This window comes from Nicotiana tabacum, chromosome 24 (assembly GCF_000715075.1).
Source record: "Nicotiana tabacum cultivar K326 chromosome 24, ASM71507v2, whole genome shotgun sequence".
NCBI lineage: Eukaryota > Viridiplantae > Streptophyta > Magnoliopsida > Solanales > Solanaceae > Nicotiana > Nicotiana tabacum.
This window is the reverse complement of record NC_134103.1, coordinates 74,129,147-74,155,490: the sequence shown is the minus strand read 5'-3', so window position 1 is coordinate 74,155,490 and position 26,344 is coordinate 74,129,147. Positions and strand designations below refer to the sequence as shown.

General features: G+C 39.4%; 1 protein-coding gene across 1 annotated transcript; it reads left to right on the top strand.

Annotated features, from left to right (window-relative positions):
* Positions 1–21,630: 21,630 nt before the first annotated feature.
* Positions 21,631–22,419, top strand: LOC142178223 (uncharacterized). Its single transcript, XM_075247548.1, has one exon. The coding sequence runs from the start codon at positions 21,631–21,633 to the stop codon at positions 22,417–22,419; it is 789 nt and encodes a 262-aa protein (XP_075103649.1).
* Positions 22,420–26,344: the final 3,925 nt, after the last annotated feature.

Genomic DNA, 26,344 nt, shown 5'->3' with positions numbered 1-26,344 from the left:
ACATTAATTCTCCAATACCGTCAAATTAATATTCATCGTCTTAATTAACCAACATTTCTAAAATATTCAATTTGGTGATTACTTAGTCGAACACTTTTAATTTAGCTAGAAAATGATTCCATAGGTTCATTGCATCGTTTAATTTTATTTCTAAGAACACTCTCTATCTTCCCCATTGTCTCAAAAATACTATTCATGCCATGAACTAGGGTTTGTGAAATCAATTATCCCACCATAACAATTTGAAACAAATATTATAACTACTCTCACCGACTCATAAGAAATGAGTTTGAAGCATTAGGATTACCTTCTTGAAGCTTTTCGTCAAAAATCCAATGTTTGGAAAATTTGGCATTATTGAACAACTTGAAAGATTTCTAGGGATTTCAAAGATTGAATGATGTTAATACTAGTGTTATTAGGGTGTTATTACCTGAAAATATCCATAAAAACTTACCTTGTATTCTTAGATTGTCCCAGAGGCCGAATCCCCCATGAAAGCACCAAATCCTAGCTCCAAAATACCCTATCTGTAACGACCCGACTTGTCGTTTTGAGAATTGACATCCCGTTTAGAGGTTTAAGGCCCCGAGCAGATTTGTATTGTGAATTATAACTTACGTGTGTGTTCGAGTTCGGTTTTTGGATGATTCGGGAATTAATTGAAAGAACAAATTCTTATATTTGAAGATTAAGTGAAAAGAGTTGATCGGAGTTTTACTTTTATGCAAACGACTCCGGAATGGAGTTTTGATAATTTCAATAGCTTTGTATGGTGATTTTGGACTTAGTCGTATTTTCGGATTTGGATTTGGAAGTTCGTAGGATAATTCGGCGCATTTTGGTGAAAATTAGTAAATTGGAGTTTTGAAATATATATAAGTTTGACCGAGAGTTGACCTTGTTGATAACGGGATCGGATTTGAATTTTGTAAATTTGAATAGCTTTGTTGTGATCAAATTTTGTAGACCGCCCAGTTATTTTGGCGGACAGCAAAGCGAAGCTCGCTTCGCTAGACCAGACGCGAATCCTATCTTCCCTTGCATGCAGTGGACAGCGAAGTGAGGCACACTTCGCTAGAGTAGATGCGCCCCAACTCCAGCTCTTTTAAAGCCAATTCGGGGTTCATTTTTCCCATTTCATTTGGACGGATTTTGGAGCTCTTCTCCACTCTCTCAAGACCACCAACTCCTTTCTTCTTCAAGGTAAGCGATCCCCATTATCTTGGTGTGAAATTCCATCATTTCTACACTGGTATTGATGAAATTTACACATAAAATACTTAGATCTTCAAGAAATTTCTTCAAAAATGCAAAGGAGGGTTTTGCAAGATTTTTTTCAAAAAGGTAATCCTACACCCGTAGACTTACATGTACGGATTTATTATGGAAATATGAGTATGAATTAAGTATTGGAACTCATGGTATGGCGACTGGAAGCCATAAATTCCTAATTTAAATACATAATCATTGTAGAGGTTGAAAGGTGATTAATTGATGTATAATTTTTGTTGGTTGGGTGTGGATGAATGGTCGCGTGTGTGATGATTTGAACTTATAAATTTATTTAAGAATGATTGTGGGATAAATTATTGGTAAATGGTGGTAGTTGGATGAACTAATTCTATGGTTAAGAGTTGTAGAGATTTATGCACTCTAGGTGTTTGATAAAATGCCTAAATGGTCTAAGAATCTGGAAATATTTACTAATATTGGTCCAATTGAATTATGGTGATGTAGATTGAAGTTGTAAGAGTAGTTGGATGTTTTAATATCACTAAAGAGCTGAATAAAGAAAGCTCGGTTTGTGGCGATTTTGCCGAGGGATTTTCAAGGAAATACTCATCTAGATTTGAGCCATCCGGAGTTGGATAATCACGGAAAAGGCTTACCAATTGGTTTAAGTTAATGTGTTTTGAGGTAAGTATCTTGCCTAACCTTGAGTGGGGGAATTACCCCTTAGGCATTTAGTCGTATATGCTATTTGTGTAATGTGAAAGTCGTGTACGCGAGGTGACGAGTACGTACTCGGGCTTATATGTGCAAATTTTATTGGTTTAAAGTCTTAGGCATTTTTAGGTTTTAAATTGGAAATTGTTGGAACTTATTTATCCTTATTTGTCATTCCTCATTCTTTGTTTGTCGAATTTGTTTTATATAATAATTTGGTGTGAGTGCTACTTTAATTTTTATGTGAATTCTGTGTGCTTGTTGAGTTGACATTTCCTGGAAATAATTACATTATGGATTTTTCATCTACAAATAATTAATTACATAAGTTTAAAAAGAGGCATTAATATATTTATCAAAAATTTAGATTAAAGAAGGTGTTGTTCTTGCTGAGTTACTTTTCCGTCTTTGTTGTTATTTTTGAGATTTTATATACATTATGTTGAGTTGTGGGCTATCTATTTTGAAATTAATTGACTTCTTTGTACCTTTGGAAAGGTTGTGGCCTACGGGCAATTTGTAAATACGAGTTGATTATGTTGTGTTGTTGTGATGATATTATGTGTGAATTGTTGTGTGATTTGGGTTATTATTATACGGCGTGTAAGGTTGGTATCTGATCTTGTCCAATTTCACACCTCAATTCAAGGTTATGAAACAGTCGATTGCAATTGTCGTGTACCCTTTTTCTTCCTCGAGAAAGTGGAGTTTCGACATGTGACAACTCTTTTAAAGGAGGAGATTAAAAGAGAATAGTCGCCATCTAATGATTTTTAAGGTGCGTTAGGGCACCAATTGTGCAGATAACTCTGTTTGACTAGTCAACGTCACCAAAGATCGGGTAAGGGCTCAAATTACCTCAAAGAGAAGGTGTTAGGCACTATTCGAGGTCCACAACTATGGGTCCCGGTCGAACTTAGGACTATGTGGATTATGTGATTAGACTAGATGATCAAATAAACACAAAGAATATAAAGGTTGGAGAAGCCCATTATAACGCAATTGGTACAAATCTTAAGGACTACAAGGATACAACTGCAATGTTTAACCGACTAAATACAGATATCAAGTATATAAAAAGGGGGGGGGGTCCTAAGTTTTTTAGCCTAAAGGATCACCCCGTGCAACATAAATAATATTTCGCAACTCCTTTTAGATATGAGTTGCTCATATTATTCAGTGGGCACAGACTATCATCACCTGCTACCCGATTACTTTATTAAAGTTGTTTACCTAATGCATTCTAATTCAGTTATAAGTCGTGTCCTATGCGTGTATACCCGTCCCATGCCTATGGCCCAGGAGGATTTGGACCTACTATTTGGATGGTTCTAGACTTTACTTAGGTTGCTCAAAAATGATAAATCGAAGCGACATTCAAAACATGTAGGACTGCACATAAAGACAATAAATGGCTCAAGTTGGCCTCCACATGTAAGCAACAAATGCACGCGAGCAAGTTCATATTATAGGAAGTAGACAATTTTCAGAATTAAGAAGAATTAGAGTCCTTAAGTCCTATAGACATGCTCTTATGTGATTTTGATTTTTCAAGCGTACAGGGCAGTGTTGTTGTTCTAGAACAACAGATTTGCAGATTATAGGTATTATAAATCCTATAGGCATGATCTCTAAATTGTTTCCGTAATGAAGCAATAAAACTGTTTAATGCTTAAAAATTATCCACGTTTGATTTTATTGGCATACTTTCCAGGCGAGTAACAGTATCCTATAGGTAGGATTTCTAAGAGTTGGTAATTGAAACTGATTCTATAACACTTCATCCCTATAGGCATGTTTTCTAGACGAGCAATATAATGGAAGCATCAATAACAGTAGCTAATTAATCAATTAAGGTCCTATAGACATGATATCTAGATGAGGATCATAAGTTAATATAATCCTACAAACATGTTATCTTGTAAATACATTGCAGTTGCACAAATTGAAGGAGTGGACACCTAATTCCTATAGGCATGTTGTCTAATAACGCATGGCAGTAAACATAGTAAAGCATGTTGAGTGAGTGTGTGATTCCCTATAAGCATGGTTTCTACTAGTGCACATGAAAAACCAAATAGCATATATGGTAGGTTGGATAGAATAACAAGTAGGTCACATAAACCCCATAGGCATGTGCTCTACCCTTTTATGCAAACATTAAAATATACCCGTTTTCCCAATTTCACTAACACCCCAATTGTTTGTTTATAAATTATTACAGGCCCCATTAATGAACATAAGTAAATACTATACACGAGAAAACTGCAGGCCTAAGAGAAGGCCTCAAAAGAAAAATTAAGAAAACCCAGCACTACCTGGGCCTTCCACAAGCTCAACCTTCTACGAATAGCAGGCCCCGATGCGAATTCAGCTCAAAGAACTGGAGGGTGTCAATTGTACAGCCCAAGTCTAGGTTTTGGAACCATGTTAGAACCCAGATGGAGTCTCACTTACCAAACAATTGGGAGTTCACGATTTGACAAATACACATAGCAATTACATAAAGAATTCTGGACCTACTAACAACAAATAAGTGACAGAATTTGAAGAAATGCATTTTGTATTTTAGAAGCTGACATAGCATGATTGATTAAACAAAAGACATACAAGTTAAGAGGATCAATAAGGCTTAGATTCCTCATGGCAAGTTGATATAACAATACTGACATTCAAGACTCGATCAATTAGCAGGAGATAGTATATTGAGCAAAAGAACATATTGAGAGAGTTAGGGGAATCGGGTTTTCTGAGGTTATAAGATAAACATATCAGAGTGCACAATGTCAAACAAGTCCAGAATAGGGCATAACCTACAGGATTTCATATGTCTATCTGGTACAATGAAAGTTCTAGCATGACAGTTCTAATAAGGTCACAAACAGCATATCAACATACTAGTAGTGTAGCTTGCTCAATAACATGAAACTTAACATGGTGGGGATAGATCATAGTACAAAGGCTTTATAGAAACTTAGGGCATGTGAAAGGCAGATTAGCTACATATTAACATGTCAGTTGACCATACATAAGAGAGAAAATGTGACATTTACCCTAAAGTCTTAGATGATGCTAAAGATCAGGATTACATATAACAAGGAAACATGTTTAGGCTAGATCTTAAGACAGTATGAGATCCATATAGATGTGACCAGTTTGCAAAGAACAGTCGATTAAACACAAGACTCAGTAATTCATCAAAGCAAAGGAATGGTTTCATAAGAGTTTTAGCATAGTACCTAAAGCAATGCATGAAAAGGATTCTATAACTAACAACAGGTAGTCAGTTTCATTAAAAGAACATCTACAATAGGCATGCATTGAAACTCAAAACTCAAACATGTTCAGATACTAAGAAAAACATAGAGGTATGGAACTGATTCCAGAGGAAAACAAGAAAATTCAACATAAAAGTGCAGGATATAGTGAAAAACACATATTATCCTAATGCAAACTAAGAACAAACTGGAATCTACCACATGTACTAAAATGCATTCTACTATCAAAGAATACATAATGACAGGGGAGTATCATAGCAGTGTAGTTTCAAGGATTCACCACTAACAAAGGAACTAAATCATGCTCATAGAATTTTAAACGTCCTTAATACCTAGAACACATAGAGATATACAGAAGGAAAAATACTGAACATTTCAAGAGTTAAAGGCACTAACCATTAGCAAAATTAGACGAGCAAAAGAATAAAGATTTTAGAATACTGGTAGCAAGAACACCAAATCTCCGATGCTTCAGAGTTCACAAGAGCCTCGTAAAGGCCCCGCACAGTGCTTGCACTGAAGGAGGTTGATAATATTATGGCATTGGCTTTCAGCCGGCCAAAGAGCCAAGTGTTTCAGAGTAGAGAAACGGGTGAGGAAAATATATTGTGTGCAATAGTCGTGAAAACCTTTGGTCCTCTAGAGGGGAATTGGGGAGGGGGTTATATAGTAGTAGAAATCAAGCAAACAAACAAGGAAACAATGTAAAATCAAACATAAAAAAGGAAATAATAACATGTAGAATCAATTTAATCAGATTAGGAGAAAAATTAGGTAAACCTTAGTTCATGATGGAGAACCAAAAAATAGTCAAAAATCTCACTGAATCGAACCCGTACGACCTTGACATGATGCATATGGATGAAATATGGTCCAAATACCAAAGGGTGAAGCTGATCTCCCTTGATCCGTAGATTGATATTTGCCAAAAATAGGGCAAATACTAAGTAATACCACTAAGTAATACTGAGGTAACACATAAAAGGTAAGAAAATCACAGAAGGAATCCATGATTGAACCGGATTTGGAGAAGATTGAGAAAGGGTGGGTAGGGTTTCTGAAGGAGAGGGGATAGCATTTAGAGGCGACATACGGGTGAAATGGGTTAGGGTTTTTTGGGTGAGGGGATATAAAGAGATGGGTAGGTTAATTATGGGTCGTTGATCATTTGAGATCAACGGCCAAGATCAAAAGGGGAAGCGGGGCGGGTTATTTTAAAGGGTACCGACCGGGTTGGGGAATTAGGGGTCATTTGTCTTGGGCTTGGGGATTGGGCCAAGGATTTGGGTCTTGTTTGATCCAACAATTAGCTCCAAAATTGGGCTAGCTTTTAAAATAAAGATTAAAAGGGAAAACATTTAATAAAATAATAGTTAAATAAATATATAAAAATTCTAATTATGAAAATTAATACTTAAAAATAATAGTAGAAGATTATAAAAATATAAAATATTATTTTGACCTTGAATAAAATGACAAATGCAATAAAATTGCAAAATATAGGCTATTATTGTAAGATTGTGCGAATAGCCTAAAAACACCAATATAATTATATGAAACGAAGTAAAAATATTTGAAGCATGTATATAGGTGCAAATAATAGTTTGGATGATTAAGTCATCACAAGAAATAATTTAAAGAAATAATTAGTAAATATTCAGGTAATTTAAATGCAAGAAAATTAATTTTAAAACTCTGAAAATTATGGAAAATTATAAAAAATGCTCATATAGATCTTGTAAATTAAATAGTGATGCAGAATGACATTTTGAAAGTATACATGCTATTTGAAAAAATATGAGGGCAAAATTATGTATCAACAGTTGCCTCTCTTTACCCGAGAATGATGAAAGAGTTATCGGGTAAAGAAAATGATGACCGATTTTGGCCAAACTGAGCAGGGAATGATGTGATTTGAAATATGGAGATTTGCATATGATAACGGATTTGAAAAATGATGCGAAAATTTAAACGTGATGCAAACATCCTGGGCCATTAAGCGTATGATAACGGATTCACAGGCTATGAAATGGTGTCTTTGGGCTATGAGGATGGTGCCTCTAGACTATGACGCCTTTGAATAATGATGCACAATTTCGAGAGATCCTCAGGCCATGGAATGATGTCTTCCGCCTATGAGGATGATGCCTTCGGACTATGACGCTTTTGGACAAAATGACGATGTTTCAGCCAATGAAATGCAAGGATATGGCAGTATCAATCGTTTGATAAAAGAAACAAGTGATGCTTGGTTATATGTGAGGACGAGATAAGACAAGGCTTAGTCTTATATGAGATGAGGGCAGTGCTTAGCCCGATGTGAAGGAGGGAGACAATGCTTAGTCTCATGCAAGAAAAAGCAGTGCTTGGCCTTATGTAGAGGATGGAGACATCGCTTAGTCTCACGCAAGGAAAAGCGATGCTTAGCCTTATGTAGTGTAGTGAAGACAATATTTAGTCATATGGAAAGAAAGGCAATGCTTAGCCTTATACTAGAAACAGAGACAACGCTTAGTCTCGTGCGGGGAAAGGTAGGGCTTAGCCTTATGCAAGGAAAGGCAGTGCTTAGCTTTATGCCAAGAAAAGAGACAGTACTTAGCCATATGCAAAGAAGGGAGACAATGCTTAGTCTCATGCAAGGAAAGGCAGTGCTTAGCCTTATGCAATTATAGAGGCAATGCTTAGCCTCACGCAAGAAGTGGAGACAATGCTTAGTCTCATGCAAAGGAAGAGAGATAAGGCTTAGTCTCATGTAAAGGAAAGGCAGTGATTAGCCTTATGCAATTAGTGAGGCAATGCCTAGCCTCATGCAAGAAAGGGAGACAATGCTTAGTTTCATGCAAAGAAAGGCAGTGCTTAGCCTTATGCAATTTCGGGGGCAATGCTTAGCCTCATGCAAGGAAAGGAGACAATGCTTAGTCTCATACAGACAGTGCTTAGCCTTATGCAATTATGGAGGCAATGCTTAGCCTCATGCAAGAAGAGGAGACAATGTTTAGTCTCATGCAAGGAAAGGTAATGCTTAGCCTTATGTGAGAAAAGCAAATGATAGCTGTGAGAGGGTGAAGTATTTCTTAGCTTGATGTATTGCATTTGGCAACCTTGTCATAATGAAGATAGTGATTTTGCTGTGTGTATATATTTGCAAATATTCTTGTTGTGCTCATTGTGCCTACATTCAAAGAAAAATTATGAGTTTTGCGGGGGAAAGGTTGGTTCGTGCTCTTAACTCCTTGCTTTTCCTTCACTCTTGTCTTGCAGTCCTATTTGAGTAACCCTGGGTAGCATCCGACTGTTATAGAAATAAAGTTTTCGAAAATTATGTATGCACTTGACAAATTATTTACAAAACTATAATTGCTTGAAATGTATTGTAGTATGTAAGATCAAATAATTTAGATGAGCCGGTGACAGTGACACACTTAGAGACATTGCAACCTCTTTTTTTTTTTTTTAAGAATTTTGAGGGTCCTCCTCAAAATTCTGCCCCAGTTTAAATGCATACTTCTGACAATACTCTTTGGTTGTTCCATACATGAAGAACTCAACTGAACTTGCGATCTTGCCCCTAGTTTCTAACCATGGAAAAATGAAGATTTTATTAAGATGAGACCGAACCCACAGGAATGCCTACATATCCCCTCTTAAACGAGAATCAGGTCAAGCTTAGTTCAGTTAAATCAAGTGAAGTAGTGCGAACAATCCTAAACATAGTATCTTTTGACTACGTCTGAGTTGATAGGTTTTGGCCAAATCTCTCCATGCATTTCTTCAAGTATAAGTGCTCCTTCTGTCAGTACCCGATGAACCATATGGGGACCCTGCCAATTGGGTAAAAACTTTTCCTTGGCTTCATCTTGATGTGGGAAGATTCGTTTTAGCAGCGATTGCCCCGGTGTAAATTGCCTCGGTCTGACCCTTTTGTTGAAGGCTCTTGCCATCCTGTTCTGATAGAGTTGATCGTGGCACACCGCATTCATTCTTTTACCATCAATGAGAGCTAGTTGTATGTAGAGGCTCTGTACCCATTCTACATCGCTAAGCTCAGCCTCTTGTATAATTCTTAAAGAAAGGATTTCTACCTCGGCAGGAATAACCGCTTCAGTACCATAAACCAATAGGTAAGGAGTTGCCCCAGTTGATGTGCGAGCCGTGGTACGATACCCGAGTAGAGCAAATGATAGCTTCTCGTGCCATTGTTTGTAATTAACTACCATTTTCCTTAGTATCTTCTTGATGTTTTTGTTGGTGGCTTCTACAGCTCCGTTCATTTGCGGCCTGTATGCTGTGGAATTATTATGCTTGATCTTGAAATTTTCACACATGGCCTTCATTAGATCACTATTGAGATTGGCGGCATTGTCGGTGATGATTGACTCTGGCACTCGGAACCGACAAACAATGCGATCCCGAACAAAATTTGCGATGACCTTCTTAGTTACAGCTTTGTAAGATGTGGCTTCGACCTATTTTGTGAAATAGTCTATGGCCACTAGAATGAACCTATGCCCATTTGAAGCAGCGGGTTCGATTGGACCGATGACATCCATGCCCCTAGCAGAGAAAGTCCAGGGTGCACTTGTTTCATTGAGTTCATTGGGTGGCACTCGTATCATATCAGGATGTATCTGGCATTGGTGATATTTCGGAACATACTTGATGCAGTCTGTTTCCATAGTCATCCAAAAATACCCTGCTTAGTATTTTCTTGGCTAAGAAGAAGCCATTCATGTGCGGTCCGCAAGTTCCAGCATGTATTTCCTCGAGCAATCTGGATGCTTCCTTGGCATCGACACACCATGGTAACCCCAAGTCAGGAGTTCTTCTATACAAAATTCCTCCGCTTTGAAAGAAATGGTTGGCTAATCTTCGAAGCGTGCGCTTATGAGTATGGGTAGAGTGCTCTGATATTCTCCTTTTGCAAAATATTCCTTGATGTCGTGGAACCACGAATTTCCATCGCTCTCTTCTTCAACATGAGCACAATAAGCTGGCTGTTTATGAATTCCTATTGGGACAGGATCGATGAAGTTCTTGTCTGGGTGTTGTATCATGGAAGATAGAGTGGCCAATGTATCTGTGAACTCATTTTGAATTCTCGGAACATATTTGAATTCTATCTTTGTGAACCTTTTGATCAGCTCTTGTACACAGTGCAAATATGGAAATATTTTGGTGTTCTTTATAGCCCATTATCCTAAAACCTGATGCATCAACAGATTGGAATCTCCAATTACCAACAGCTTCTGAACATTCATGTCAATGGCCAACCTGAGTCCCAAGATGCAAACCTCATATTCTGCCATATTGTTAGTGCATGGAAACCTGAGTTTTGCAGATACCGAATAGTGTTGGACGGTTTCTGATACCAAAAAAGCCCTGATACCTACTCCTTTGAAGTTTGCTGCTCTGTCGAAGAACATTCTCCAACCATCATATGCTTCAGTGATATCTTCTCCAACGAACGACACCTCCTCGTCGGGAAAATACATTTTTAATGGTTCGTATTCTCCGTCTACAGGATTTTCTGCCATATGATCTGCCAATTCTTGTCTTTTGACCACCTTCTGAGTTACATAGACGATGTCAAACTCGCTCAGCAATATTTTCCACTTCTAAGCTATCCATGTCAAAGCACAGCAAGTGCGTTCCAGCAAAGAGTGTCGGGCTTCGTAGGGTGTGAATTTCTTGCTCATATAGTATATTGCCTGCTCCTTTCTTCCAGTTTCATCATGTTGTCCCAAAACGAAACCGAAATCTCCATTCAGTACAGACAAATAAAGTAGCAGTGGTCTTCTTGGCTCTGGTGGGACTAGAACGGGCGGTTTGGATAAATAATCCTTGATTTTGTTGAAACGTTAACAAATGCGGCTCGATGACTCGAGCAATTATTTCAAAGCAAAATACTGAAAATGTCTCAAATGCTTAAAAATAATTGATGCTAATCTGCCAAGCTACATAGGAACTCGACGGGCCCGGGATAGTGCAACAGTCCAGTTTTTTGAGAACAACTCATTTCCCCACGGTCTGAATGGTAAGGTCTTCCCCCTCCTCCTCCTTAACTATCGCACTGCAATCCATATCTTCTTCATCCAGAAATAGTTTCCTCATGCCAGCTAAGAGTTCATCTTCCTCAGATCCCCATATTATGTCAGCTTAATGAAATGTCTAGTGCGGAGGTGGTACTAGTTGTTCCAGTAGATAATAAGGACCACGCTATGACAGCGACCAATCCTGGTACTCTTTCCAAGTATATTCATATCCGAGCCCAAAGGTTGTGCCATGATGCTGCGGTTGTACGGGTTTGGTGATCCCTTGGATGTTTTTGCTGAGACCCTTGCCAGGTTCATATCATGTCCATATTAATATTCTTTCTATCTTGTTACTCCACATCGATCCTTTTCAATTACGTTGACTCGCTCAATGCGATGTTACGTTTCTCCACCCAGCTTCTTCCTATTCTCGATGACTGGAACGGTCTGATTGGTGTAGATGGGGTTGCTTCCATCCCCATGGATAATCACTTCTTGATGATTCCATTCAAACTTCATAGCCTGATGTAGAGTAGAAGCCACTACCCCAGCGTCGTGTATCCAGGGTCGTCCCAATAATAGATTATAGGTACCAGATATATTCAACACTTGGAACTCAACATCAAACCAGGTCGGGCCCATATGTAGGTTGAGGTTGATTTCTCCGATTGTGGATCTTTGGGATCCATCAAACGCCTTTACATTCATACTTTCCCTCCGTATCTCGTGCAGGCCTTTACCCAACCTTTTTATAGTAGCCAGTGGGCATATATTGAGACTTGAAGCCCCATCTAACAGGACCCTGGCGATGAACTTATCCTCAAATTGCACTGTGATGTGTAGTGCCCTGTTATGACTTAGTCCTTCTAGTGGTAATTCATTCTCGTGAAAGGTGATTTTGTGGCTTTCCAGTACCTGCCCGACCATGTTGGCCATCTCCCCACTAGTGATATTGGTGGGTACATAAGCTTCACTCAGCACTTCCATCAAGGCAATTCTGTGTGTCTCAGAGTTTTGCAGCAGTGAAAAGATGGATATCTGAGTAGGAGTTTTGTTCAGATGATCGACGACGAAGTATTACCTTGCTTGTCCTTTCTCCAAAGGTCATCAGGGCCAGTCTCAACAACAGGCGGCTTAGATTCAGCTTCTTTTCTTATTCCTCGCAGGTGCTCAGGTGTGTAGACTCTGCCAGTTCTAGTCATGCCTTGCACCGCACATGTTTCCTCTATTTTTGCTTTTCCTTTTCTCCTTGCTTCCGCAATATAATTCCATGTGATAGAATCAGACTTGTAAGATGGCGTGGGGGCTACCATCATAGTGCATGGTGTAGTTACCTCGACTTCAAACGGTGCTTGGGTTTGTACCACAACGGGTGTGAGGGTGACCGGAGACGTTTTAGGATCATCCCCCTCCCGAATGATTCCGATTGACCCCTCCGGATCCCATTCCTCGTCGGTCTCTATCACATTCACTCCCTCACCTCTGTGATCTGGGAGAGGATTGTTACAAATATTTGGTGCAACTTCCTTTGCCTGTATGACCTTATTGTCGATTAGTGTCTGAATCTAGTCTTTTAGCGTGCGACACTCATCAATTGTATGACCCTTCATGCCTTAATGATAGGCACATGTCTTGTTTAGGTTAATCCACTGAGAGGAGTTCTCCATAGAAACGACAGGGATGGGAGTGACATAACCAACAACCTTCAATCTCTCATATAATTGGTCTATGGGCTCAACGATTGGGGTGTATTGTCTAGGTGGTCTGCGGTCGAAGTTTGGTCGTGGTTTTTGGTAGTTTTGGCGGGCGGATGGTGGTGAGTGGTAATATGCGGGTTGAGTGTTATATGCATGGTAGGTGGTAGCAGGTTGTTGGTATCTAGGGGGTGAAGGCTGGTATATGGGTGGAGGCGTTTGGTATGTAGGTGGAGGTATTTGGTATGTGAGAGGAGACTTAGGACCCTGGGCCACCATTACGGCTCCCACTTCTTTCATCTTCGAAATACCTCCCGATTGCAATGCTTTATTCGTGGCCTGCAGTGCCTCAAAATTTGTCACCATCCCACTCTTAATCCCTTATTCTATTCTATCTCCCAGCTTGATGATGTCAAAGAATTTGTGATTTTTAATAACCATAAGCCTTTTATAGTACTGCGGGTCTTGAGCTCTAACAAAGAACTTATTCATTTGTTCTTCTTCAAATGGTGGTCTTATTTTTGCGGCTTCAGATCTCCACCGAGTAGCATATTCGCGAAAGGTTTCTATTGGTTTCTTCTTGAGGTTTTGAATGTAGAAAATGCCTGGTGCATTTTCTATGTTAAACCTGAATCTGTCCATGAAATCTGACGCCATGCTTACCCAATTAACCTACTTCTTCGGGTTCTGACTGATATACAAAGACAACACATCTCAAGTGAGGCTTCGCATGAACAGTTTCATACGGATTCGTTCATTTTTTCCCACTCCTACAAGTTTATCACAATATGTCCTCAGATGCACTTTTGGATCACCAGTTCCATCAAACATGTCGAACTTGGGAAGTTTGTAACCCTCCGACAGTTCCACATCTGGCTGAATGCCCAAGTCCTCATAGTTTAAACCTTCAATGCCTTTACCACCTTCGACATTCTGAACTCTACCAGTGAGCTTCTTGAGTTCTTCTGCCATGTTCTTAATGAGCATGTTTTTCTCGGTTGATTTAGGTATGTATAGGATTTGTTGCGGGGTGTGGGGTAAGGTTTCCACATATATGGGATTGCTATGAACTCCGGAAATCTGGGCATAAGGGTGATCATTGGTTGAGTTTTGGGGATCAGGAGTGGGTTGTGGTGCATTTTGGGGAGTGTGATAAGTGGTAGTTTGTGGGTATGGAGCTGGATGATGGTGGTGTTGTTGAGGAGTAAGTGCTGGTGGAGGGTTAAGTTTTTGAGGAGGCGTGGGGTACTGGTGTAGTGCAGGAGGATTTGGCGGTGGATTTTGGTTTTGTGTGTTTTGTGGTGGCGCTTGGTTCTGGGTAGTTGGATTTTGCTGGTTAATATCAGGGACATTGAGGGTGAGAGAGAGGTTTGCCAATTTTCGGACCTGCTCAATTTCTCCTTGTAGCTCCAGGATTTTCTATTCCAGACGTAAGGCTAGTTCATTCTGTGCCGGAGTACTTCGACCATCCGAAGTTTTGACATTTTCTGCCAGGCTGGCGTTGTCCTTCCTGATACCACTCAAATCATCCATTTTCCCTTTCCCTTTGCTTTTGCCTTTAGGATCACTCGGTGGAGGAGGAGGTGGAGGACCTCTGGATCTAGTGTGATATGCTGACTATGCCAGTATGCACGAACCAACCTTGGGGAGTGAGAATAATCAAAAAGAAAGAAAAAGCAAAAAATACCCAAGTTAGTAACGGGTATTGAAAGAATGCTTGCAATATTAAACATGTTTTGCAAAATCATGTAATAATTCACGTCCTAATTTGGGGACCTCGTTATGCCCGAGGTAGGCCTAAGCGACACTTATACTTGGAGAAAATTGATGCCAATAATTGCGTCATTTCATTAATGTGAAAATGATCCAAACCTTCACTAAATCGACAATAATAATAAATTTACTAATGGCATTTAGCCTTATTACAATTGAAATCTAAAACTAGGCTAGAAAACAATAAAGGACATTATTTGCTAGTCTACTTGGTCCCTGAAGGACCTTTTCCATGCTTGGCTCTTCTGACTCCATCAATCAAGTTTCCCAAGTCGCGCATATCCAATAATAAATAAGCCTTTGCTAGATTCCCTCTTTCACTACCATCCGTGTTTTGACAATCCGCAAGCCTCTTTCTCATGTTTCCGTCAAGCTTCATCAATCCTTGTTCTAGATATTCCAATCTCTTGGTAGACTTAGTGGCGATTTCCTTCCATTCATTAGTTGCCTCCATGTCAACTTTATGTTGTTTCAGATGGCTAGCTTTAGACTCAAAAACCTTTTTGCGAAGCCTTCTATACTTGACCTGTGCCTCAGCAGCATCATCAATGATCCTATTTTCTAAATTGACCCCTGGCTTGACGTCTCCCGCTATATCATCTACCAACTATGATGGATATAAATACATGTGACCGGCATGGTACCTGTTTGGCTCGATAGTCTCTCTTTCCACAATGATCTTCTGGTTCCACATATGTTGCGCCTCGAACTTGAAAGGAATGATGTCCCCTTTGAAATCTGCCTTGTACTGGACCATGTTGGAAACTCGAGGTATGACCTATTTTCTTCCTACTTGTCTCATTACTCTTATAGGAGCATAAGGATAAATGCCTCGCAACCCAATCAATACCAAATGAGTAGTATCCCTCGACCTGATGATGAACTCACTGCTAGGAAATCACTCAAACATCCAATGTACCTTCTCGTTTGTCAGATTGCTGGAAAAACATACCCAAATTACAGCACTTCCGGGCTATGCGAACCTATCTGGGATGAATGTCATTTTATTTGGATAGTGATAAGCTATGTAGTCATTCAATGGCCGTCACAAAAACTCTTGGCGATATTTTCCCCTCTGAAAGTGCTCCAATAGCCAGACTTGCAGTAATAGATTACAACATTCAAAATGTCCGAACCCCTGCTTGCACCAGTCTAGAGCGCAGTACAATTCAGCTAGGATCATAGGGATGATGGTGTAGGTTTGCCCCTCGATGCCTTCCATTAAAGTTCTTGCAACCATAGCTAAACGAGTGTGAATCCTTCCCCCTTTCATTAGAAATATCAACAAACCCAAGAAGCAAATGATGGATACATAAACTCGGCGGTGCATCCAACCTAAGGAGGTAATGGCAAGTTCTTCATGATGAAGACGGTACGACTTAATATGCCCATAATGCTCATAAAGAAACCCAAAAGGGATGTAGGATTTCTTTAAGCAAGCAATTCTTCATTTTTCTTAAAGCCCAACATCTTTAGAAAACCGCGAGGGGTGCGATTCTCTGGTACTAGTAAACCTAGACTATTCCATGGCAGCTTAGCAAAACCTCTTATTTCTTCTAAGGGAGGAGTCATTTCTATGTCGCCAAATCGGAAGACCGCTCTTTTCTCATCCCAGAACATGGTAGCAGCCTCAATCAAAGCTCTATTCGGTTGGATATTAAGCAAAGACGGCAAATCATCAAGTACTCTTCTCACATGATTCTTGTCACAAGGCACAAGGTCTTTCCACCAGTTAAGTAGCAGAGGTGGGATGTTTTGGACCATGCCGAACTTGGGGATTTCGTGCTTCATTTTCTATAAACAAATAAAGTTAGCCCTTTCCCCCTCCAGATACGACCACCTACACAATAATAATCAACATATTGGCACATTTTCTCCAAGTAATGCACATAACATGGAAGTGTCCATTGGGATTGTAGAAATCCTATTGGACTTTGGACAAGGATTATCTTAGCGGGCTATTATGTTAACAACGTTCTAACCCACACTAGGTTTAACATGATGCATGTACATTTGATATTGGAGTAAGGTTTCAAGAATGGCCTAGACTGGTACTCCCAAATGGACAACCTGAGAGGTAAAGGCACGGGACAGTCGATTGCACCGTTGATCGACTAGTCTACCGCAAATAAGCCTTTCCGATTTTAAAAAAGGTAATTTTGGAAGAGCGCGGACAATCATCAAGCGCCGCTATGTTGATAATTGGCACGAGTGGAGTATGATGTGGAGCATCCTTTATGCAGAAATAACACGTTGTCAAGTATTTGCATGATAAATATGTAAAATCAGTAAATACAATAGTAGGTAAACATAGGAAATGTAGAAAGGAAATATAAAAGGGAAGAGTCAGTTTAGTTCGTGGAATATATGCAAGAATATAATAAAGAAGATATAGGAATAGGGATAGGAGAGGCATGATATGGCAGTCTTAGATAAGATGAAATGAAGAGTGATCATAGCAAATAAAGGTGAACGGGAAAGGGATGTGCATGTCATAACAGTTTAAACAAATAATGGTAAACAGGGAAGGGATGTTCATGTCATAACAAATTTAAACAAATAAAGGTGAATATGGTAAGGGATATGTATGTAATAGTAAATTTAAACAAATAAAGGCGAAGAAGGGAAGTGCATGTAATAAATAAAGTAATCGACTTAAGTCAAGTTCATAATGGTAAGAGCCTAAGTGTATCCCTAGCAGAGTCGCCATGCTGTCGCGCCCCCTTTTTCTTCCTCGCGAAAGTGGGGTTTCGACGTGTGACAACTCTTTTAAAGGAGGAGATTAAAAGACAAGAGTCGCCACCTAATGATTTTAAGGTGCGTTAGGGCACCTATTATGCAGATAACTCTGTTTGACTAGTCAATGTCACTAAAGATCGGGTAAGGGCTCAAATTACCTCAAAGAGAAGGTATTAGGCACTCTTCGAGGTCCATAACTATGGGTCCTGGACGAACATAGGACTATGTGGATTATGTAATTAGACTAGGTGATCAAATAAACACAGAGAATATAAAGGTTGGAGAAGTTCATTATAACGCAATTGGTACAAATCTTAAGGACTACAAGGATACAACTACAATATTTAAAAGACTAAATGTAGATATCAAGTATATAAAAGGGGGGGGGGTCCTAAGTTTTTTAGCCTAAAGGATCACATCGTGTAACATAAATAATAATTTGCAACTCCTTTTAGATATGAGTTGCTCATATTATTCAGCAGGCATAGACTATCATCTCCTGCTACCCGATTACTATGTTAAAGTTGTTTACCTAAAGCGTTCTAATTCAGTCCTAAATCATGTCCTATGCGTGCACTACCTATCCCATGCATATGGCCCAAGAGGCGTTGGACCTACTATTTGGATGGTTCTAGACTTTACTTAGGTTGCTCAAAAATGATAAATCGAAGCGACATTCAAAACATGTAGGGCTGCACATAAAGTCAATAAATGGCTCAAGTTGGCTTCCACATGTAAGCAACAAATGCAGGCGAGCAAGTTCATATTATAGGAAGTAGACAATTTTCAGAATTAAGACGAATTAGAGTCCTTAAGTCCTATAGACATGCTCTTATGTGATTTTGATTTTTCAAGCGTACAGGCAGTGTTGTTGTTCTAGAACAACGAATTTGCAGATTATAAGTATTATAAATCCTATAGACATGATCTCTAAATTGTTTCCGTAATGAGGCAATAAAACCGTTTGAAAGGTTAAAAATTATCCACGTTTGATTTTATTGGCATACTTTCTAGGCGAGTAACAGTATCCTATAGGCAGGATTTCTAAGAGTTGGTAATTGAAACTGATTCTATAACACTTCATCCCTATAGGCATGTTTTCTAGACGAGCAATATAATGGAAGCATCAATAACAGTAGCTAATTAATCAATTAAGGTCCTATAGACATGATATCTAGATGAGGATCATAAGTTAATATAATCCTACAAACATGTTATCTTGTAAATACATCGCAGTTGCACAAATTGAAGGAGTGGACACCTAATTCCTATAGGCATGTTGTCTAATAACGCATGGCAGTAAACATAGTAAAGCATGTTGAGTGAGTGTGTGATTCCCTATAAGCATGGTTTCTACTAGTGCACATGAAAAACCAAATAGCATATATGGTAGGTTGGATAGAATAACAAGTAGGTCACATAAACCCCATAGGTATGTTCTCTACCCTTTTATGCAAACATTAAAATATACCCGTTTCCCCAATTTCACTAACACCCTAATTGTTTGTTTAAAAATTGTTACAGGCCCAATTAATGAACATAAGTAAATACTATACACGAGAAAACTGCAGGCCTAAGAGAAGGCCTCAAAAGAAAAATTAAGAAAACCCAGCACTACCTGGGCCTTCCACAAGCTCAACCTTCTACGAATAGCAGGCCCCGATGCGAATTCAGCTCAAAGAACTGGAGGGTGTCAATTGTACAGCCCAAGTCTAGATTTTGGAACCATGTTAGAACCCAGATGGAGTCTCACTTACCAAACAATTGGGAGTTCACGATTTGACAAATACACATAGCAATTACATAAAGAATTCTGGACCTACTAACAATAAATAAGTGACAGAATTTGAAGAAATGCATTTTGTATTTTAGAAGCTGACATAGCATGATTGATTAAACAAAAGACATACAAGTTAAGAGGATCAATAAGGCTTAGATTCCTCATGGCAAGTTGATATAACAATACTGACATTCAAGACTCGATCAATTAGCAGGAGATAGTATATTGAGCAAAAGAACATATTGAGAGAGTTAGGGGAATCGGGTTTTCTGAGGTTATAAGATAAACATATCAGAGTGCACAATGTCAAACAAGTCCAGAATAGGGCATAACCTACAGGATTTCATATGTTTATCTGGTACAATGAAAGTTCTAGCATGACAGTTCTAATAAGGTCACAAATAGCATATCAACATACTAGTAGTGTAGCTTGGTCAATAACATAAAACTTAACATGGTGGGGAAGATCATAGTACAAAGGCTTTATAGAAACTTATGGCATGTGAAAGGCAGATTAGCTACATATTAACATGTCAGTTGACCATACATAAGAGAGAAAATGTGACATTTACCCTAAGTCTTAGATGATGCTAAAGATCAGGATTACATATAGCAAGGAAACATGTTTAGGCTAGAACTTAAGACAGTATGAGATCCATATAGTTGTGACCAGTTTGCAAAGAACAGTCGATTAAACACAAGACTCAGTAATTCATCAAAGCAAAGGAATGGTTTCATAAGAGTTTTAGCATAGTACCCAAAGCAAGGCATGAAAAAGATTCTATAACTAACAACAGGTAGTCAATTTCATTAAAAGAACATCTACAATAGGCATGCATTGAAACTCAAAACTCAAACATGTTCAGATACTAAGAAAAACACAGAGGTATGGAACTGATTCCAGAGGAAAACAAGGAAATTCAACATAGAAGTGCAGGATATAGTGAAGAACACATATTATCCTAATGCAAACTAAGGACAAACTGGAATCTACCACATGTACTAAAATGCATTCTACTATCAAAGAATACAGAATGACAGGGGAGTATCATAGTAGTGCAGTATCAAGGATTCACCACTAACAAAGGAACTAAATCATGCTCACAGAATTTTAAACGTTCTTAATACCTAGAACATATAGAGATATACATAAGGAAAAATACTGAACATTGCAAGAGTTAAAGGAACTAACCAGTAGCAAAATTAGACGATGAAAAGAATAAAGATCTTATAATACAGGTAGCAAGAACCCCAAATCTCCGATGCTTCAGAGTTCACAAGAGCCTCGTAAGGGCCCCGAGCAGTGCTTGCACCGGAGGAGGTTGATAATATTATGGCATTGGCTTTCAGTCGGCCAAAGAGCCAAGTGTTTCAGAGAAGAAGAACGAGTGAGGAAAATATATTGAGTACAATAGTCGTGAATACTTTTGGTCCTCTAGAGGGGAATTGGGGAGGGGTTTATATAGTAGTAGAAATCAAGCAAACAAACAAGGAAACACTGTAAAATCAAACATAAATAAAGAAATAATAACATGCAGAAGCAATTTAATCGGATTAGGAGAAAAATTAGGTAAACCCTAGTTCATGATGGAGAACCAAAAAATAGTTAAAAATCTCACTGAATCGAATCCGTACGACCTTGCCATGATGCATATGGACAAAACATCGTCCAAATACCGAAGGGTGAAGCTGATCTCCGTTGATTCGGAGATTGATATTTGCCAAAAATGGGACAAATACTAAGTAATACCACAATCGTGTAAGTAATACTGGGGTAACACATAAAAGGTAAGAAAAACACAGAAGGAATCCAAGATTGAACCGGATTTAGAGAAGATTGAGAAAGGGCGACTAGGGTTTCTGAAGGAGAGGGGAGAGTGTTTAGAGGCGGCGGACGGGTGAAATGGGTTAGGATTTTTTGGGTGAGGGGATATAAAGAGATGGATAGGTTAATCATGGGTCGTTGATCATTTGAGATCAACGGCCAAGATCAAAAGGGGAAGCGGGGCGGGTTATTTTAAAGGGTAACGACCGGGTTGGGGAATTAGTGGTCGTTTGGCTTGGGCTTGGGGATTGGGCCAGGGATTTGGGTCTTGTTTAATCCGTATATTAGCTCAAAAATTGGGCCAGCTTTTAAATAAGAGATTAAAAGGGAAACAATTTAATAAAAAATAGTTAAATAAATATATAAAAATGCTATTTATGAAAATTAATACTTAAAAATAATAGTAGAAGATTATAAAAATGTAAAATATTATTTTGACCTTGAATAAAATGACAAATGCAATAAAATTACAAAATATAGGCTATTATTGTAAGATTGTGCGAATAACCTAAAAATACCAATATAATTATATGAAATGAAGTAACATAGGCTCTTGGTGATGGACGCCGGTATATTATTAAGGAGGAAGAAGAGGTTTTTCCAGGGTCAACCGAGGATCAGGTTGGGAGACTTGACGAGGGATAAAGCTCAAGAGTTGGAGGGGAGGTTAATGGTTATGGGCGCCTGGAGGAGTAGCGGGGATGCTAGCGAGATGTGGACAGCTACAACAGACTGTATAAGAAAGGCAGCGAGAGAGATGCTAGGGGTCTCGAAGGGTTACTATGGCAGGCACCAAGGCGACTGGTGGTGGAATGATGTGGTCCAAGGCAAAGTGGAAGCAAAGAAAGTAGCGTATCTTAGGTTAGTGAAGAGCACAAACGAGGAAGAGAGGAGAGTGAATAGAGGAAGATATAAGGAAGCCAGGAAGGAGGCGAAGTTAGCGGTCACGGAGGCTAAAGATGCAGCGTTTGGTCGTTTGTACGAGGAGTTGGGGGAAAAAGGAGGGGAGAAGAAGCAATTTCGGCAGGCCAAGGCTAGAGAGAGGAAAGCTCGTGACCTGGATCAAGTGAGGTACATCAAGGACGAGGAAGGCAGAGTATTTACAAAAGATGCCCAGATTAAGCGGAGATGGCAGGATTACTTCTATCGGCTTATGAATGAAGAAGGGGATAGAGACATTGTGCTAGGGGAATTTGGTCACTCCGGGGGTCACCAAAACTTTAGGTATTGTAGGCGTATTAAGGTTGAGGAGGTCGTGGGAGCTATGCGTAAGATGAGTAAACCGGGCCAGACAAATTTCCGGTGGAATTATGGAGGTGTGTGTGTAGAGCAGGCTTGGAATGGTTGACTGCACTACTTAATGTTATCTTCAGGATGAAGAGGATGCTAGATGAATGGAGGTGGAGTACGATGATACCTCTGTTCAAGAACAAAGGTGACATCCAGAATTGTAACAACTATAGGGGCATCAAGTTACTAAGCCATACCATGAAAGTTTAGGAGAGAGTGGTGGACGGAAGGGTGAGGAGGGCAGTGTCTATATCCGATAACCAATTCGGATTCATGCCGAGTCGGTCCACTACAGAAGCTGTCTACCTTATTAGGAGGTTGGTGGAACAGTACAGGGATAGGAAAAAGAATTTGCACATGGTGTTTATTTACCTAGAGAAAGTGTATGACAAGGTTCCTAGGGAGGTTCTTTGGAGATGCCTGGAGGGGAAAGGTGTGTCAGTAGCTTACATTAGGGTATTAAAGGACATGTATGAGAGAGCTAAGACTCGGGTTAGGACTGTGGGAGGTGACTCAGAGCACTTTCTAGTTGTTATGGGGTTGCACCAAGGGTCTGCGCTCAGCCCGTTCTTATTTGCCCTGGTGATGGATGCGGAAACACACCATATTCAAGGGGAGGTTCTATTGTGTATGTTGTTCGCTGATGATATAGTACTGATTGATGAGATGCGAAGCGGCGTTAATGAGAGGCTGGAGAATTGGAGACATACCCTTGAGGTTAAAGGTTTCAAGTTGAGTAGGACTAAGACAGAATATCTGGAGTGTAAGTTCAGCGATGAGTCGGGAGAAACGGACATGGATATGAGGCTTGACTCTCAAGTCATCCCTAGGAGATGGAGTTTCAAGTACTTTGGATCAATTATTCAGGGGGATGGGGAGATAGATGAGGATGTCACGCACCGTATAGGAGTGGGGTGGATGAAATGAAGGTTAGCATCTGGAGTCCTGTGTGACAAAAAAGTGCCACCGAAACTCAAAGGCAAGTTCTATAGAGCAGTGGTTAGACCGGCCATGTTGTATGGGGCTGAGTGTTGGGCAGCCAAGAATTCCCATACCTAGAAGATGAAAGTGGAAGAAATGAGGATGTTGAGATGGATGTGCGGGCACACTAGGCTGGATAAGATTAGGAATATAGATATTCAGGAGAAGGTGGGTGTGGCTCCCATGGATGACAAGATGCGGGAAGCGAGGCTTAGATGGTTTGAGTACGTGCGGAGAAGAAGCATAGATGCCTTGCTTAGGAGGTGTGAAACGTTAGCATTGGCAGGTACAGGGAGAGGTAGAAAACAACCTAAGAAGTATTGGGGTGAGGTGATCAGGCAAGACATGGCGCGACTTCAGATCTCCGAGGACATGGCTCTGGATAGGAAGGGGTGGAGGTCGAGCATTAGGGTTGTAGGTTAGGGTTGTTCCGGGGGGTGGCCTGTTGTTGTTTCGTGGTTTATGTAGTTTCCTCACTATTTTCTATGGTAGTATTGTTGTTTATAGTTATTGCTTTTACATCTATTTTTCTACTTCTTATGATGTTGTTAATATTTTTTATCTTCTATTGTTGTTACTGACATATTGTCTATTGTTTATTTTTCTTCTTCTCGAGCCGAGGGTCTTTCAAAAATAGCCTCTCTACCCCTCTGGGTAGGGGTAAGGTCTGCGTACACTCTACCTTCCCCAGAATGGGAGTTAGGCGTATATATTGTAGTACGTGAGTTTGAACTACCTCAATTTACACTTCCACAAATCGGGGTTGATTCTATATCTAATTTAAACTAAGATTGCAAAGTTAAGAAGTAAAACTAAAAAATTGTTTTTGTTGTTTTTCAAGTTTTGTAAAAAGGCCTAGGGCTATGACCATCACCTAGGTGTTAGCCTAATGGGATATAACCTTAATGCTTGTTTTATTAATCGAGGTGTATTATAGCTATCAACTCTCAATTACCCACTCAATACCTCTTCGTCGGAGAGTGATTTTGCCAAATTTAGTTTTCTCAAGCCCAAATTGGTATTGCAAAAAATGGTTTATAAAAGCTCAAGTCAGGTTATAACTATATCTAGGTTGAACCCTTTAATTGGGATTATCAATCTTTCGATTGACCCAATTTCTTGTTAGCCAGTTGTCCTAGACTAAGTCTCTCTTTCTCAAGTAGAGACTAAGTCAAATAGGCATGAACTAATATTTGCAACCATTAATTCCACAAATTAAAGTATGAACAAGGCTAAATAATAAATACCCAACCATAAACAAGCATTAAGTTAAACACCCATAAGGTTTACACACTAGGGTTGGGTCACAACCCTAGTAAAAATCTAGCTACTCACTCTTGAAATTGAAGAAATACAAGAAGAAATGCAAATTAAACTCATATTGTAAAAATTAAAATGATAAAATCTCTGTTAAAATATCCCAAAATATGAAAAACTACTAAACGAAGCAAAGGGAAACAACTACTGTAGCTGCTGATGTCAAAAGTTGACCTAATTTCGTGAAACTCTTCTATTTATACAAAGCTGATAATTTCGGACAAAAATGCCCCTCAGGAGGTTCTAAGGCCGCACAATTCCATGTGCGGTCCACAGATTTATTCAACTTGTCAGGAACTACAAGTTTGCGGCTGCATAATTTTGATCTGCGGCCGTGAGGCATTCTTTCTGCGGTCCGCAGATTTGTAACTGCGGTCCGCTCTTTGCACAAAAGTCTTCTTGACTTTCCTTCATCATCTGCGGCCGCAGATGAAATTCTGCGGTCCGCACTTTGTGAGCTTCTGTGCCTTTTATTTCCTTGAGTTTAGATTACTTCTTTTTGAGTTGGATTTTATCTCGGGAGTCCATCTTCCAATACTCCTGCAATTTAGCATATATCATCAGTTTTGAAAACACAATTCAATGCTTTTAGACTAAAACAAAATCTAAAAGGTGCTAATAAGCAGTCAGAATCCCCACTTATCAACTCCCCCAAACTTAAGTTTTTGCTTGTCCTCAAGCAAATAAAATAGTCCCCACCTCCACAAGTTAAGGGCCATTACAACCAATCAAAGGTAAGTCATTCACACATCAATTGGTACCAACAATTACCCACACTACTTATATATTATCAACAAGGTGACAAGTTAAACCTTTATGCACATATAGTTTTAATGTGACACTTGAGCATTAAGAGTTGACTTTATTCATCGTGGAAGCTTGCTCTTTTATGTAGGTCATTGTGGATCCCAAACTCCTTCTCCTCTACTCTCCGCTTGCCTATCTCACTTAAGAATGTTAGCACTCAATCCAAATATTTGCGAAAGGTTCACTCATCTCTCTCAAGAGAATGTCACAAGTACGGCTTTAAGTACTATAGGCTTACCCCTTATGTAGATCACCATTAATGTAAGCTCACTCAGCTTGAAATCACATAGGGCTTTTTCGGAATGCAATGAAAGCTTTTGGACTAAGGTTGGATATGCTATGATAGAGCGGGTTCATCTTTCCTTAAGCACTCCATTTTTGTTTTATTCTCGGCTCATGCTTTGCCAATTCTTTGAGGCATTTTCTTTTCCTTAAGAGAACTAGAGACACTTAGCATCATTCTTTCTTGATTATGACATTCATTTTCTGCCTCTTTGATTTTTCCATGCTTTGTACCATTACTTTTCTTTGAATCCCTTCAACTCCTTTATTCACTTTCTTTTACATTTTCCTCTTTGTTCTCTCTTTTTTTTCTTTGCCTTTCCTTCTCATCATTTCTTTTCTCTTATTGTGCCTTGATACCTCTTTCAAGCTCCTCGTCTCTCCCCCAAACTTACTTTTTTAGCCAATTGTTTCACAAGAGTGTTAAGGAAAGCTCGGGTGCCAAGAGAGGGTCACAACAAAACGGGTACAGGCTTGTAACATGGTTATCAAATGATAAAGGCTTGAGGCTCAAATGGGTTGACTAGGGATAACATCATTGGTAGGTAATGGAGAATTCAAGCGGGTCAAGGAAAGCCTACAATCACTTCTCAAGC